The sequence below is a fragment of the Teleopsis dalmanni genome, chromosome 2 (genome assembly GCF_002237135.1).
Source record: "Teleopsis dalmanni isolate 2A chromosome 2, ASM223713v2, whole genome shotgun sequence".
Classification (NCBI taxonomy): Eukaryota; Metazoa; Arthropoda; class Insecta; order Diptera; family Diopsidae; genus Teleopsis; species Teleopsis dalmanni.
In genome coordinates this window covers 179496727-179515571 of record NC_051847.1, presented here as the reverse complement: position 1 = coordinate 179515571, position 18845 = coordinate 179496727, and the positions used below count along the sequence as shown (strand labels likewise).

Here is an 18845-nt window from a genome sequence, read left to right as displayed (position 1 = left end):
TACGCAGATGTATTCAGTAAGTTAGTCAATTTAACGATTTAAGTGCATATACACTTGTACTCACATTAGCGCACTTGGATGCATATAGTATGTATGTGCGTCGTTTCAAATTCCTGCAAATGCAACAACCAAAATGCATATTGCATTACACTGTTTTTTTTTTTTTTGTTGAATTTACAGTCTGCAGTTTCTTATTTTGGACTTTACAACTTTTCCAGTACTTTAGTCACATCAAATAATTTTTTTTTATTTTTTGACCTGCAAGCATTAGTCCAAATAGATTGTATTATGCATCATTTGACTCATTGCATTGTTACATGCCATCCCATCCACTTTAATTTCCAACAGCACCACATGAGTTGGTTTTGACAATGCAGTTATGTAGCACATGCATGCTCTCAACCTCAAGAAAAGCGAAAATCGAGTGGAAATATTTTTCACATTTCGTTCGCACTTTTCAGCGAAATGTTATTTGCATTTTCGATAAATTGTTGCAATGGAATTTATAAAATCTATTTAAGTTCTTAAAGTATTGCAGTCCTGTTGAAATTCAGTGTAACTATTATACATTTCTCCTTGTTCGATGCCATATTTCTATTTTCTATTTCTGTTAAAAAAAATTATTGCCAATTTATTGTGTGAAATGTTTTTGTACGAGTGTGTCCTTTTTTCAATTTTATGTATCGCCCATATACACTAGAACGAATCCACTAATTACATTTTGAGTCACATGCGAAGTGTTTGAGGGTGTAAATAATCGCATTGATTTTGTAGTTAACCTCAGCGAACAGCAAACTGATTTTCTAGTAAAACTAATTGCTTCACAATGAAATTAATTGAAAGAAATATGTTTTTTAACCAATGTTTGGAATTTTACTTATAGAAGTATAATAGATCTTAATTAACTGTAATTATGTTTTCTTCTATTTGATGGCAATTAGTATAAATAAAAATAAAAAATGTTTGTGGTTTACAGATGGTCAGTCATATTAATTCTTAAAAATCTTCAATTTATTTTCTAAAGTTTAAACAGACAGAAAATTTGTCGTGCAGCTATAATGTATGTGGTCTAACTCATAATAAAACAAGACTTTCATACTAGACATTAAATACTAGGCAGCTTATTTATGATTTAGAATAAATACAGTCACTATGCAAAAGTCTGTTAATCCTTAAATAAGAAGCAATCTTTTCACCAAAAAAACGAGCATATTAATTAATAATCTATTTCGTGTTTTTAATCTCTATTTAGTGAGACAACCGTAATAAGAGTTTGTTTTATTGAGGAATCTGTTTTGAAGATAGGATTGGTCGCAATTTCATCAGTGATGACTAAATCTGAAGAATAAACTAACTGAAAAAGCAAGTCATAACCCAATCATAATTTAAGTCTTTATAGCTTTAGTCACGGCGCCGTCAGAAACTTAGGGAAACTAAAATTAAGAAGTCTGTATGTCTTTCCAACTCATCTCTCATTTTTTGCGCTGCAGTATTCGCAATTGGGAAGACAAATAATCTCAGGCAACACATAAAAATGAGATCGTTCTTCTATCGTGTAACAAACTGTAAGTCAGGGTCTGAATTCATCCATCACAACCTCTAACATAGCGGAAGAAAACAGTACCTAAAGAAAAAAACAAAGAACCTAAGCACTTTAAGTAAACGGAACAATATTTCTTAAATCTAGGTTCTAGAATATCGCAATATTAAACAAAATGAAAAAGTTGATGAACGAATAAGCAGAATAATTGCCACGCGAGAAGCTTTTACAGAACTGGCTTTTACATCACTTCAACTATATAAAAGAACGTACACCTTGACAAATAAGCAGAACATTATGGACATAAGCAGAACATAAAAGGAATCTGTAGATTAACACTAGTCATTACTGAACTCTTGGAGAACTACGTCCATAAAGAAACGTTTAAAAGCCGATTATCCAATATTTTTAAAAAATATTAAATTCATTTAAAATCTAATTTGTAATATGATATACTCTCATAGGTTCAATTTTCATATATTAACTCATTTATGGTTATCAAATCTTAAAATGGTTACAGGCTCCTCGGAGAGGTATGCAGATCTGAGGTCAGTTATTGCTTAGTCTGATGAAGTGATAAACAATTATCCAGTCAAGTCGAAAAGAGGGGTTTTAAAAATACATCGAGTTGAAAAAGAATAAAAGTACTCAAGTGCATTGGCTCAAATAGAAATAAATAAATAATAGATTTATATTTTGATAAATAGTTATTTCCAAAAAACATACTGAATATATTTACACGTGTGGTTTGTAGGCTTCGATACGGTTTTTTTATTTCTTGTTTTATCACAATTTATTATAAAAACAAAGCAGGTGTTGACTTTTTAACAGCACTTCAAAGTTTGCCGGTAAAGTAAAAGTAAAAATAAAATTTTCTCACATTCTGAAGCGATCGATAGATATTGACAAAAAAATTCTATCTAAATCCTGCGTGTCAGGATTGCACAAAAATATTATTATCTACATATTAAAATATGCGAAGCAATGTACACTAAAAATTATGCAAATATGTTTTAATCAAAACATTTGAGAAAATATCTAATGTTTGATACGAAAACAAAATAATAATCAAAACATTGATAAGACCAACCCGCCAAGTCCAACGAATCGGCAAAATAAAAATTTTTTGAAGAACTATAACCTGTCACTTTGACTGTGAGCTAAATTTGGCATAACTAGTTGACATCAAAATGTGTGTAATTAAGGAGTAAATAAATTTATATCACTTCTTTAAAAACATAAAATGTTCGCTGTCATATTTCCTCACTGTTATGTAAGGCACTATATGTTTAGATGACGATTTACTATAAATATACATTGTTACCATAAAAATATTAATTCAAAATGATATCGAATCTCTTTAATAAACAATATTAAGCATCCTCAAAAGTCACTCTCTGGCTATAAGTGATATTAAGTCTGGAGGTGCGATATATTCGTACTCAGTACGAGTTATTTTGGCTTAGTAGTGTCAAAAATTTTGTAGACAAGTTATTATATTGTTGTGATGTAAGTTGACTACAAAAATCATGCAATTTATTATCAGTGAACTTTTTGTGTGCAGTTTAGTAATAGATCGTGCATATACGAACAATTCCTAAGCTCTCGACTCTTTGCAAACAAACATCTACATTACCTCTAAAGCTCCAATTACTGTAAAAGACATTTAAATGATATTTTACTTTACACACAGTAGCAATGTTTAAACAATATATTGAATTAAAAACTTTATTAAGATCTTATTTACAAGTGTACCTTAAACTCGTTTAGTTTAAAATAACTTCGTATACAATTGCTTTGATGAATTAATACGCTGTGAACCTGGTAGTATGTACTAGAATGTCTTTTTTTATTGTAAAAATCTTTTGCCTATAAAATCATTCAGTTACGTGGTTATACATCTGAAATCACTATATCAGTTTATCATAAAATTTTTATTCAGTTTTTATTATCGTTATTAGAACCGGGCCGGTTTATTACAAAGAAGCTGTTTCTAATATTCAAGAAGCACTAATTTCGAATCTCACAGAGTTTCGGCATTTTTCATGAGATATAATTATGATCGAAATAAAAATTAAAATTCTGAAAGAGCAAAACCGATTTTTTAATTACAGAGTTTTCAGTTTTAAGCGAACTAAATTATTAAAGTACTTCAATGGTTGACTCACAGTGTATTGATTAAAATCCATGGACAGTTATTGTCAATCCAGGAAGTTTACATGGAACTATTTACTTGTTTCTCATTGCAAACAAATTCTATAAGATATTCTTCATAATATACATATTGATTTGAGAGTTCCGATGGTTAAACTCGAGTTCGAGAGAATAAGGCAGAAACATATTTCAAATCTAGAAAACCATGTGAATATGACAAATTCTTCTAGATTGAAACGGAATGATAGACCCGCCATCCTGCGTTCCTAAAGATCACTCTGATTAATCAGATCACTCTACTTATTCAGAAATCCCTTGAAATAATTCACAAATCGTTATATATTTCATTATAGTATTTTTAAATGAAATAATTGTAATGTAAAGTTATTAGTCTTTATGACTCTAAAACTTATTGTTAGGCTTTTTTCTTTTTTTTTCTTCATACTAATAGAATAGAATAAATATATAGAAGCTATATAGAATAAACCAAAACAAACGATAGATTTGAAAAAATGTTTATAAATGGTTTACTGTTACATTTATATTATATATGTATGTAGTTAAAATACCAAATAAATTCTGTAGCGCAGCAAAATCTCAGAATTTCATACCTGCAAATCGTTTAAAAATTAAGGAAAATACAAATATTTTTCCTTTGGCCACAAAGCCAAATACGATTTTCCCTTTGCTATGAAAATCACAACCACAGAATATACAGTAGAAAACATAGTGAGTGGGTGCAATATGGTTACCATATTTAAACACTAAAAGAGCCAGAGTGCCAGGCTTGTGCCAGAGTGAGCGAGACTATGATCGCAGGCCAGGCAACATAATGCTTATGTTGTACTCGAATGAAGTAAAGCATCGTGCTGTCTGTCATACATGCATAAATATGTGCTGCCTATGCGTATAGCGTATATACAAATGTATATATCTGTGCATTGTGGGCAAGATACTACTATGCAGAAGAGGAACTGAAGAACAAACATTTAAGAACAAAATAATATTTATGCACTGGCGTACGCGTAACAACAACTGCAAAAGATCGTTAGGAAATATGAAACGCACGCGGGGGGACTTACAATTGAAGCATTTTTAGTGTTATTGATGGTGTTGTTGTTTGCGTTCTTGTTGAAGTTTAAAGAATTTATTCCGTTTCGGGAAGTCCATGCAGAAGCACGCTTAACGGCATATAAACAGAAAAAAATTTTTTTTAAATGACTTTTTAAAAAAACATATAAACAACAAAAATAGTTTATGAAAAATATATATAGTTCACATAAAAAAATAATGAAGTTATAATATTAATAATTGCATACAATTAAAAAAACAACAATTCAAAAACAATCGCGAAATTTATTTTTATTGCAATTAAAAAACTTTAAATATTGACTAAAAACATTTTAAAATATCAAAAATATAATTGTTTTAAATACAAAACAATATTTGAAAAAAAATTATAATAAAAGATTTGAAAAAGTTGCCTCTAAAGAAAACTAAAAAGTTTTGTTTTGAAACAAAAATCTTAACAGTGAAGTTTCTGTAAACAACAAAACCATCGAGCTTTTTTAGTGTAAACATTGTAAGTGCGGAACAATGCCACAATGCTGAAGTGCAGAGTGAAAATATAAAGGAGCGATATTTTCCGAAGCCAGAACAACATACAAAGTTATCAGATTCTAACGACTTGGGATACCTTACATCAAAATGTTTGTTGCCGTGGATAACACAAACACCTTCTTCTCAGGTAAATAATACAGAAAGTTTGAAGTTTCAAATTGCTGCTTCTCAAGGCATCGAAGGAAAAATTTCTACTGAAAATTAAATATTTATATTAAGAAAATTTATATTCTTAATACATATATTGTATTCAAAATATATTTCATTAAAGTCAATAAACATAATTAACTGATAATAAATGAAGTAAATAAATTACAAATTTTAATAAATTTATAAATTTTATCTCCTATGAGGAGAATAGGGCCGCAAGAATAGAATGTATATATTTTATTAAATTAATTTAAATGTTTTTTAATTCATAGCATTAAAAAATATATTATTTAAATGAAATAATATATCCTTTTTCATTTATATATCTATTATTATAATATAATATAAGCGACCATATATATGTAAATTAATTTGCAAAATAATATAAATTATACAGATAATTACTTTTTTTTACAATATATAGGGATAGTAGTATCCCTATATATAGGGATACTACTCTTTTTCACAAGTTATTCGTCCAGTCGTTCGGACAGAGGTGCAATCTTGAATATTTCGTAGCACTATTAGTTTAAACGACTCATACTTGACATTATGGATTCAATGTATGTCTAAAATATTTTGTCTTAGAACATTTTATTGTCTATAGCGGGTCTCTGTTTTTGCTGAGCCCTCGCAGAAACACTACATATATTATTTCCTCTGACCAGCATACTTTTAACATACGCCGATAACACTAGATCTAAAAGGTTTCTGAAGTTTGATTTTCAGTATCCAAGTACAAATCTTCAGTATATTTTACAAGTTCTACTATATAAAAATATTTTTTTTAAATGTTTTATCTTACAATAGATTACTTACTAATTTAATTATTTAAATATAAAAGATCCAAGATTTAATAAAAAAAAAGGATAATAATTTAAAAAACAAACAGAGTCTGAAAAAGAATTCAAAACACAATTTTAGGTAAGCCAAATGTTAAAGTGTAAACTAGCGCACTATCTAAAACAAAACTTTTCTGAAAACTATAAATTGAGAGATTTTTAGTGATTAGGACATATAAAACAGTGACCAAGATCTTCCTAATCGACAGCATTAGCTTCGTCAATTCGCTGTTAGAATTATTCTTGTAAAGATCTCAAGCCAACTTTTTACTACTTACTATTGAATATATAGCGCAGAGTACCCACTCGACTAGCGCATAATTCAGACTTAATTTGCAACGGATAATATTATATTGCGTGATTTCAACTTTCATAAACAGTTAAAGTCGACTGAAGCTAAAAATTATTAAAAATATTTTTTATGTATTACAGTATTAAATCTTTTTTGTAAATCAAAAAATGTTTTCATCATATACATCTTGACATATTAAGTCCAGCGTTTTCCCATATTTTTTTATCTCTAATAGTTTTTGTCAACGTCCTCAAAATAGACCTGTGTTTCATTGACCCTTCACTTCATCCATATTTCGAACTACCACTTAACCATTTTTCAGGTTCGGCAACAAGAAATAATCATAAAAGGCTAAATCTAAAAAACATTCTAATTTTGGGTAAAAAGCTTTTACAGTAGAAACTATATAATTACCATTATTTCGTAATTTTGGTATTAAAATATAACTACAAGAAAATCTAAATTTCCTTTATGATGGACCTTAATAATTTACCTTTAAAGAGTCCATATCAGTACAGTCAGCCATACTAAGAACAACTGTTCAATATGACAAGTGAAGGCATTAAAGACATTGTGTTTTTTATAGAACCAATACATTATTTTCTTAACTAAAATATTTATACCTAAAGTTTCTTGTTACAGCTAACTCAAAATTGTAGTATAAGAATGGGTCTACTTTTTTGGTGTTAAGTGAACAAAAAAGGGCCGAAACGGGTTATTACTAATGTCTACTACATATCTATTGACATTATTTTGATAATTATGATTATTGCAGATATTATCTCGTTCATATTATTTTTTGTTTCTTAATATATAAAACTACGTTTTCTGCAACAGAAATTACTACGCAATGTACAGATGTTATAGTAAACTTACATATATAAATAAATATATAATATAATATATGAAGTGAATACGTATATATCGATTATTTTAATTAAATTTATTTATTTACTATTATTTGTGCTATAAAAGCTATAAATACCAAAATATAAGTCCAACTGTTATATTAAGAAGGTACTATACTCATAGTGCAAAAATATTGAACTCTATTACTTTCTTATGTTTGATAAAAATTACTTATCAATTATTTACTTTAAACATGAAGTCATATGTTTTTTTAATTATCACTGTATTGTTTTTACTAAATCTATTTCATTCTTCTTTACAGATAATCCATATTATTTTTACAATGACAACAAATCGCCGCGTACTCCAGACTCACAGAGCTCTAGTAAAGGATTTTCCATATTTAAAAGACGTAATTCAAAGGGAAACAGTCCAAGAGTTGTGCTGCCAGAGCAATTGCGTCTAATAACATCAGCTAATCTTGATTCTGCTGCAACAATTGCATTAGGTAGCCCGCGCGGTAGTTTTGGTTCATTAAGCGCTTTCAGTCATGTAAGTATCCGTTGTTATTGAAGTAATAAATCACAACATCAGCATTTCAAAATTATAAAATTCCGATTAATCTTAAAATCAACAACTTCCTTTCGTATATTTTTATAACTTTTTTCGCTTTTTTCTCTACTTTACTATGAATACTTAACTCTTTGATATTCGTTGCAATTTTTATCTTATATTTTTTATTTTTCTTAAAACTCTAAAGCAAACATTTGAATTGCAACCATTGGTGCATCCACGTCAACGTTCATCGAACTCACATTCAGAATCATTTCGCGAACGTTTGGGTTCATATAATGAATCCTCCGCATGTACGGAAAACGATGGCATCTTTAATGTATCGCCAGCAAGGTGAGTATTACTAGAAATAGATTTAAAGTAGCTGCTATTGCAGTTTGCAGCTACTTGCGATGGATAATGATAAATATGATTATGATGAATGCAGCTGTTGACATATTTTATTAATTTGCTAATAGAGCATGTCATTAAGCGTATTTGTACAATTTGTTTGTTTCTTTTTCTTATGGTAACTCTTTGACTTCTTATTTAGCAAACATCATCATCATACATTACCAAGCAGTGGCATACGTCGTCACTCGTTTGGCAATTGGCGGCAAAATAGTGAACGCCATTTGCAACACAAAAATGCTGCGCTTACAACACCGGATGAAGTGCCAAATATGATGGCTCCAAGGCCACCAGTAATATCACCAAATAAATATCGTGGCTTACATAGGAGAAGGGGTAAGTTCCTAAAGACTATTTATATTGTGTTGATTTAAAAATATTTAAATAAAATATATAAAAAAAAGAATACGTGAAATTGTAAACAAATATACAATACAATTATGAAAATACATCACATAAACTATAAAAATAAATTAAATTCATATAATTATTGATATATATGTATACATAAATTTATATAAAAAATTCCAGACCACATTCCAATTTATACATAAATTGTGTTTTTATTGTTCCACTTTCGATTTCTATCAGGCGATCCCGTCAATTTGATAGCCATTTGGCTGGCAAATTACAGCTGAAGCAATGCAATTATTTTATGGCAATTTACGATAAAATGTGCACCCATTCTATTATGAATTTCAAATAATGTGTAAATAATTTCAACAAATCCAATTGAAATGCATCGAACGCATTCTGTTAATAGTGTCTAGCGTCACTGCGGGCGCCAAAACAGATACTTTTATTTAAATATGTATTGATATTTACGAGTATTTAAACGGAATACTTGCAATAAATAAAATCAATACTACGCAAGCAGTATTTTACATGGAGGATAGGCCAGGCAGGACCCAATACCCACAGCTAATGGCTGCTGTGAAGTTTCATACATAATAGTCTGTGTAGTATATAAACTATCGCAAGTGACACTTGTGGTTAATTTGACATTGACAACATTGGAAATGATTAATGACATTTAATGTTGCCATTGAATTGTTGATTAGTCTTTATGTTGGCCTGTTAAAGTGTCTACACAGGGGTTTTTTGAAATAAAGGAAGCAGTTGAGGTCGTTCAATTTGAAATATTATTATTTTCTCTCTACGAATATTCAACTATAATTTTCAAGTTATGAAAATAATTGCAGTAGTAATAATAATAATAACAATATTTATGAAGTATGAAAGCAATTTAAATATCATTGATTATTATTATTATGTGATTGATTTTATAGTATTAACATTGAAAAACTGGCGCCATAAATTTGTTATTAACAACTTACATATTAAATAAACAAAAGACAATATAAAGATAAAAAACATACAAATATAACAATAATATAATATTTTTAACAAAAAAGATTAAGTAATTCAGCAAAAAAAGGAAACAATTTATTTATTATAACCTATTTACAAGACTAGACTTAGTTGTTATACTGAAGACACTAACTGAGTCTTCAAATTTTCAATAAATTCTAAGTTACTACTAATATTTTCTAAATTAAATTACAACTTATATTCACAAAATATTGATCTCGCCCGAACATACAAGTCAAGTACGACTTTGCGTCAGTTGGTTAAGGTGCGCTGACTCTGAGCTTCAAATTTGACAGGACATGAATTCGATTTCTGGCACTTGCAGTTTCGACAATACTTGAAACAGCTGTATGATCAGCCAAAAATTTAATTAATTAAATAATAAATACTGTTCTAAAAACCTCTTAATGTGATATTTTCTTTAAATATATCTGACCCTAGTTTTGTATATAAAAATATACCGATGTACCGAATTTCTTATTCATTAATGAGCCTACAATTAGAAATACTGGTACCAAATGCTTTTTTCGAATTAATAAATTTGTTCAATATTTTTATTTAGTAATGTAATTTCTTATCTTACAACAATGAAATTATAATATTTAAAAATAATGATTCAAATGTCTTATATAGAATTTTTTGGCAGTTCAAAAAATATTTTGAAATATTTTCTCTCTTTCATTTTAATCAAGTAAAATAAATTACTTTTCTCTTCATACAGTTATTATATTTATTTTTCCAATGCCAGTACTATCAAACTTTGTATATATCTAAACGATTGCTCATAATATGATAGATACTATATCACTTAATTTCTTCAATTTACGCCCCTTTATCCAATCTTTGACCGCTTTTGAATTATATACTCCTTACTATGACTTCACCAATCAGTTTATTATGTATAAATTACTTTTTCAGTCTGACACGATTTTTTACAGTATTTATATATGTATATGTTTGTTCGATAAAATAGTTTAATGCTACTCTCTCATGCAGTTCATCTGTTTGATATACGAGAATGTCATCTTTATTAGATAAAAGATCAAATTTCTGATCACATCTATGTAAAAGATGTATATATATATATATCATCTTTTTTGGTAAGGTTAGTCTGGTCTTATGGCTATAATTTAAAAAAACACAACGTACTGGTCAAAAAAACTCATTATTATATTATTCTCTTTTTCGGCATCACTAGAAAATCTCAGACTGTCATTTTCTTCACTCATTTCAGTGCTCATTATATCATTATAGTATATAGTAAAAGGCTAAACTATCGCCTTAACAGCTTTGTTATAAATAGTTTTTCTTTTCGTTTGTCCCTAACTACATAAGAATTATTGTAAATATTGTTAAATTTAACTATAATAATTTTTTAATTCATATATTTTTTTCTTAATAGGTGAAAATTTTTTAACCTATTTTGTTGATTATCTAACTTTCAGTAATTTAAGTCTAAACCATACTCTTATCTTTAAATTTCCAAAAAAAATTTTTTGGCATATAATTATAATTAACATATTTGGACTTCTCATACTCTTCGCAGAGTAGAAAAGATAAAATAATTAAATAATTTATCACTATGAAAAAATTATCGTAGTTCATTAATACTGTCTTTAATTTTAAACAAACCCTATCTCCCTCTTTAATTAAATCTATATATAGCCGCTAAGCTATATCCACCTATCTATTTATCTTGACGTTTGTTTCAAATTCGTATCTCTATTATACACTTTTAGTATGAAGACTTTTGGATACAAACTTTAAGTATATATTGGAGAAGCGGTATTGAGCAAAGGTTTCAAAACCCCAAGATAATAGCTGTTTTTAATAATAGCTGTTTACTTATAAATACATGTTATTAAAGCTATGTTATAAATATGTAGATTTTATCGAAATCCTTTATTAGTGATTGCCCAATAAGTCTGTGCGAAGAGTATGTAATATTCAACTACTGAGTCCAAATTATTATTATTTTTTTTTCATTTTTATGTACATTTGTCATAGATGAAAATGAATTATTATTTTATTACATTTCCATTACAAATCTACTTCCTAACCATACCGTTGCAGTACTTTCTTATTTGTACTCTAAAAAGACGCTTGCCACATTTTCCATACTTTGACGACCTGCTATCATTTATATTTGTTTTCCTGTTAGAAACTTTAATGCGACATCAATTATTGACAATTAGTTTGTGTACGGAAAACCCAGCTGTAATAATGCATATTATATATTTTTCCACACATTATGTATACTTCCGCTTCAAATAACAGTTTTGTGTGGCCATCTTTGTTGAATATGGCTGCCACCAAACGCCATATTGACACAAAGCATATTCAAATGTCCCAATAGAAGAACGACAAGCATAACAAAAACTTACTCTTCTTATTGTTTAGTTTTTTCTTTTTGAATTTGCATTATTTTTACTGTAGATAATTTTTGTTAATAATTTGAAACGTGTTAATAGCACGGAAGCCTCAACAAATGATTGAATTTAAATGGCTACCAACGACACATGAAGAATTGCCCAAGGCGCGTGCCAATTTAAATGTAAGTGAACTGACTGAACGTACAGAACCACACAATGTTTATTGGTGTTGCCATATATGTCCAGTTTGATTTTTGCTATTATTTTACTGGCATAATGCTTTGCATATGATTACTGAAATCTTTGATGAAATGTCTTCCAGATCTAAAACAAATAGAAAGCGTATCTGCATAATATGCATTTAACGTTCACGTCGAAATAGAAATAATATTTTTACTTTGCTTAAGTTTTGCATGTCAATATGCATCAAACTTCAAACTCGGTGAGCGATTCCTACCCCTTTAGAAACGCATCAACGAAGCGTTGAACCGTCACAATTTTTTGTGTTTGTTTATCTTGGAAAACGTTGGATATGTTTTACAACTGAACTAAAACCGAAAAATGATTCAAATATTTAAAAGTCTTTATAACGTTTCATATTTGTTTTGTTTTGAAAATCGAAAATAGCACAAATTTACACTTGTTTTCCCACTGCACGTACGCACTGCGCCCTATCAAAAATCGTGTATGTGAAACACATGTCTATATTTCATTACGATAGTGCCTGCCTTTTTGGAGTAAAAGAATGCGTCTCCACTTTGGTGGCCAACTATAGTCGCTTGGATGTGCACAAGCTACGTTTGCGATCGTTTAAAAGCAATTTCATTCAGTTTACGGTATGCAATATTTTTGAATGATTGCAGGTGATTTTGGGTCAGAGACGTCAGATTCTATGCAATTACAGCGCAACAGTTGAAAGCAAATATATTTTTGAAATTTTACTTTATTTATTTCAATTTTGACTTCTTTCTCTTTGTTTTATTTTCTTTATAGATCTTTGTTGTGTAGTTTCATTTTAAATATGCTGTTTATTGCTTATACACTGAATATAATGAAGTGAGTTTCTTAGAACATCTGTTCTGTGGAAAATTTTACATTGAAAAGACTACCGATTTGTATACTTAAAGAAAAAGTTTTTTTTTTTGAAGAAAATAATCTTAATATAGTTTTTATAAATACATATGATATACAGTAAACTCTTAGTTTATCAAATAATTGATCCAAAGAAACCTCTAAGTAACGAACGGTACTTATTAAAAGTGGAATCATACCAAAAGTGTTTACCCTATATAACAAATCTCGCATATAAAATGCAGTCAAAATAATGAAAGACCTTGGCATTATATCTTTCATTACTATAGTATGTATGAATAGGTTGCACTAATATCTTGATATGAAATATAAGATATTTAAAAAGAAAACAATAAATGAAATAAAAATAATATATAAAATGTATTTAAAAACTCAAGTAAATGTTTGGAAATAATTCCCTTGTTAATTTATTTGTTATTTTAATTGTATATATTTTATTACACTTTAGTTTAAAATAACAACTATACATTATTAAAAAAAAAAAATTTTTTTAAATAATAATATTTAAACCAAATTGGGCGGGTTTCCAATTAGCCGGGCGCACCGATTTGACAACGCATTTTGAAAGACATATATTTTAAACTATTTTTTTTTTACTAAACTGTACGCCGATATGGCTTACTTCGACGCTATATTGCGCATCTACTTACTGTTTGTAGTTTCCATGTTAACACTTTTAACTTTAAGTCCCGATATCTCAAAAACTGAGCAATATTTTTTTTTCTATGGTAAAGAGATGCAATGCTTTATGCACCGTCAAAGCAGCCGTCGCCAGAAAAATATGTTCGACTCCTACTTTGTAGTATAAGAACTAAAGCACCTCCTATTCTACCGCGGGATTTTTCCTTCCGGCACCGTTTTCGCATTACTTCATATATGCTTCTGGTAAAGCCTGCATCTAGGCTCCCACTCCTGATCCAAATTGGAAAGTCATCAACGATTGGTCTTCATTTTAGATTAGTTTGCGTCCAGATCTTTCTTCTTTTCCCTTAGCACATTTTCGATGAATTGTTTGATTTAGTTCCAGCTATATTAAAACATTGAGAATTGTAAAAAAGTATTAAGAATATGCCCGAAAAATTTGAATCATTTACTTAATTACTAACTAAAATGAAATATTTTTTTTTTAATTTTTGTTTTATTTTTTTTTATTTTCTATTATTATTATTAGTATATAAAGAATTGTATGATAGTAACTAAAAGTTGTTTGCACTAAAATATGTCATTCATAATAAATCCTTAAATCACTTAATCGTGACATAAATAAACAATGAGAATTAATGGAGAAGGCAACGACTAACTTAAAGTCTTCGAGATATTTCCACACATGTTAAAAAAGTCATTTTTTCCCGACAGAAAAGTACAAAAGTCCTTAAAATAAATTTTCCATCACGTCAATCACGTACTAAACTCAGCCAAACATTGTTTGTCTTGAGTACCTGTTGCAATGCAAATAAAAGTTTTATTGTATTAAATATAAAACAACAATAAAAAATTAAAACAAAAAAAATAAAAAATAAAAATCGGAAAACATTTTCGTAATATTAATTCAAAATGCAAGGCTTTACATTATTAAAAATTCAGAAAATAAAATTAACATAATTTTGAAAACGTATCCGAAAGATTGCAACCCCAAAAAAGGTCTGTCGAAAATTTTAACACAGCACAAATGCATAGACGAAATGCTCAAAAAACCCTGTATGGACACCAAAAATTAATATTTTCCTATACACATAATGTGTATTATAGAAGATACGCGATCGATGTATGTATTTTGATCACGTTTCTGTGCAACGTTAAATTGTTGTTTCCTTTTTTAAATTTTTTAATTTTTATATACATTTTATTGAGTTCTTAATATATATTGTTACTTGAGCGCTTGAGAGCTTGAGAGCAGCATTTAACTACGACTGGCGACTTGACGCGGGACATAAACAATAAATGTCTTCTTGCCCTTGCCTATAGTTTGTTGTCATTTAAATCAACACAAACTTGGTATGAAAGCACATAATATTTTTAATAAAAATATTGGATTTATTTATAGTAAGCCAAGTCAAGTAGTTTTCTTTTATTTTTGCATATTATGACAGGCGCATCAAATGATAAAATTTATGCGTACAAGACTTTGGTCAGGGCCAGATACTTATTCCGTCTCTTTGTGAGCTTACGGGCGGCTCTACGCCATTTTCAGCTAATGCGAGTATAATAATTAGCAACATTTCCTTATATTGCGGGCATATAAGTAAGCAACTGTAGTTTTACCTTAAACATAAGCCATAAGTGTTGTTAATATTTTTATTCGAAGAATGATTTGAATAGTTTTATTGCACACGCATTTGAAACACTATGATATTTCTTTAGTTTTATTGGATACTCGTAATACTCGTATAAATATTCTGCACTAAAATCGGTTTTAGCAACAACTCAAATGAGAAATTTAGCTGATTTCAATAGTGAGAACATGTCTATGAGTGATTGAAGTTGCGTATGGAAAGCTTAATGATGTCGCGGGCACGTACCACAAAATTATGCTTACCGCTGTCGTTTATTATTTTTATTTTCATTTGTTTCCATTCATTTTGTTGTAATTTTTTAACATTTTTATAAATTTATTTTATTTTCTCTCTTTCAATTGATACTTCATAGAAATTTGTTTGCAATTCCGTTTATTTCTTTTGTTTTTTCTCCATTAACGCTTTTTTCGATGAATTCATTTGCTGTTGATAACCGTGAGTACGGCTCGTGTCTCAAGCTGGGTTTTCAACACTCTTTCAGTGTTGATCGTAAGGACTGAACGCTGCTGTCTTTTATTCGCACCGGATGAGTGTTGTTAGTGTGAACGATCGCGAACAAAATATTCAACCTTTAACGATCAAATTTTCATTAAACTCAATTATACTCTAAAAATATATTGCGAAAATGTGAAACTTTAGTTGAAATTGAAGAAGTTTTTGTCAAATAATTGTGATTTACTTATAGAAAAATTTAATCCCTAAGTTAATTGTATTAGTAAACTTTTAAAAGTATCCGTTTTCTAATTGTTTTGTCAATAAAACAAAATGGAGAATATAGAACTAGAAACCTTTTGTTGTGGTAAGTTTTTAAAAATTGGATTAAAGTGATACGAATTAAATTAATAATTATAATTATTTTATGTAAATATTTAAAATAAAAAATACCATTTTATTTTAAAAATTTACATATAAAAAAGTTAACCCATAACTACTCCTAATGTAACTATTCTGTTTTAAATATGCATAATTAAATTAACTTAGAGTCAGCTTGGAATTATTAGCTTAAAATTATATACAATTATATAAATTATAAATAAAGATGTTTTTTGAACCGTAGTGAACTACAGCAACAAAAATTCATTTTATATTAATTTAATTAATTAAATTTTTGGCTGATCATACAGCTATTTCGAATCATCAGTGGTATTAGAAATAATTGTTGTATTTAATCATTCGTAAATAATTTTTTTGAAACTGCAAGTACCAGAAATCGAACTCGTACCCTGCCAAATTTGAAGCTCAGAGTCAGGGCACCTTAACCAACTGACCCAAAGCTGTACTTGACTTTTATGTTCGCACATTTTTCTGGAGTTTTGTAAATATTACTATAATTTACTTCTAATATTTAATTAAAAAAAATATAGACCCTAAGTTTCTCAAAAAAGGATTAATTGATTAAAAATCAATTTAACAAAAAAGCAATGTATGTGTGTGTGTGTATGATCATATTGAAAAGATATAAGAAAAAATAGTTACTAAGTACATTAAAAACGTGATGAACCCTTTTAATTATTTAACACAAAAATAAATCCTTTGATCTTTGTAAGCCTAAAAACTACCGCTCTCTATGGTTTCAATGTTAAATGATACTTATGTCAAACTAAAAGTATTTTAAAGTACAACTCACGTTTAGATACATTTATTATATACAAAAGAGATACAAAGAACACGTTTTAGAATCATTAAAAAACATTTTATTTCTAAAGTGTAAGTAAAATTGAGTTTTGAATAGAAATTGAATTGCTTTGAATTGCATTCAAGTGCGTTTTTGTTAACGTACAATTACCTTTAGTTCACTGATAGTGTTACAGATACAGTTACAGATACAATTAAAGATACAATTTTATTTTTTTTATATACATTTTTTTTCTTTGTAGAATACCATCATTTACAATAAACATTGTTCGAACAAGTAACCAATGCAATGCAATCTCAAAGAAGAAAATTATACAATAATGTATCTATGGCACTTATAATGCCTCACACGCCTGAGATTTGTGCATCAAGTAGTGAACTCGTTAAGTCTTAATAGGTCACATGTTTGTATTCAAATGAAAACGTTTTAATTTGAATAATTTTGATTATTTTTAAAGTGGTTAACATTCCAATCTGACACTAACTTTTAAAAAAATCATATCAACTAAATGAAATGATGCAGCCAGCGTCAAATTTGTATACTTGAAACTCTGCGAGAGATGATATACTATGAAAGTACATATATATATAAAGAGTGTATATACATATGTATGTCAATGATTTTTATTAATTTATAAGTGGACAGCATTGTTTTATGGGGGACTTCTGTATTATTTTGCGCTATTATTTTTTTTTTTATTTATATTATATTTTTTTTTATTATTATTAATTTTTATTGTAGTGCCTGTTTGTACCAATTTCCATAAGACTCTACAATAATTTTGTTGAAATAGTTTATTTGCCCAATAAAAATAATAGTTTAATAATTTATTAATTAAACTGTTTTATATTTTCAGAAATATATACTAGTAATAATAGTAAAAAATAGGACATAATAAATGAATAATAAAATATATTGTAATTTTATTATATTGTATTATTTAGGAAATCTTTAATTATGTGTAATATTATAATACACACTAATATTTAGAGAAAAAATGTGAAATAAAAATAATATGTAACACTTAAATATGACGAAATTGCATAATCTACAATATAAAAATTCAGTTAATAAAAAAAACAAATGTAAACTGATAATCATAGTTAAAATACATAATAAAATGAAAAAATATATATTAAGTAATATAAAACATTTGTAACATAAAGGAAAAATACGAAGAAATGTAATATAAAAAAATTAAAGTCTACTACAATAATTAAAAAATCTATCTAATCTATAATCTTATGTAAAAAAATTCGCTTGTATAAAAAAATAAAATATATTAAATAATAAAAAAAGACTAGAACAATTTTATTCAAAACAAAAGAAAAACAAAATAAAATTGTTAATAATTTCTTATAAATAGATTTAAATAAAATCAAATAGAATAAAAAAGAACGGTAAAAAATTAATATTAAAAAAAAATTATTAATATGCATATAATACTTAAAAAGTTAAAGTTAAATATACGAGTTAAAAATATAATGAAAATAATGAAAATAATTATTAAACAATGAAAAATAATTTTTGTGATATTGAAAAATAAAAAAATTAAAAAAGACAAATGAACAAATTAAGATAAAGTAAACATTATTTATAAAAATAATTATATATATTCAGACTCAGACACTCGCAGTGTTCCCATTAGTATATGAACTTACCACACCATT

The 18845-nt window shown here is 27.9% G+C and overlaps 1 protein-coding gene across 1 annotated transcript in view; it reads left to right on the top strand.

Moving 5' to 3' along the window:
- The first annotated feature begins 5234 nt into the window (after positions 1–5234).
- Positions 5235–18845, top strand: part of LOC119680457 — a 40532-nt gene continuing 26921 nt past the window's right edge. The window contains exons 1-4 of the mRNA XM_038093275.1: positions 5235–5441; positions 7770–7999; positions 8208–8353; positions 8553–8746. Of these exons, the coding sequence (XP_037949203.1) occupies positions 5402–5441; positions 7770–7999; positions 8208–8353; positions 8553–8746 (610 nt within the window). The 5' untranslated portion in view covers positions 5235–5401. The remainder of the gene's footprint in view (positions 5442–7769; positions 8000–8207; positions 8354–8552; positions 8747–18845) is intronic.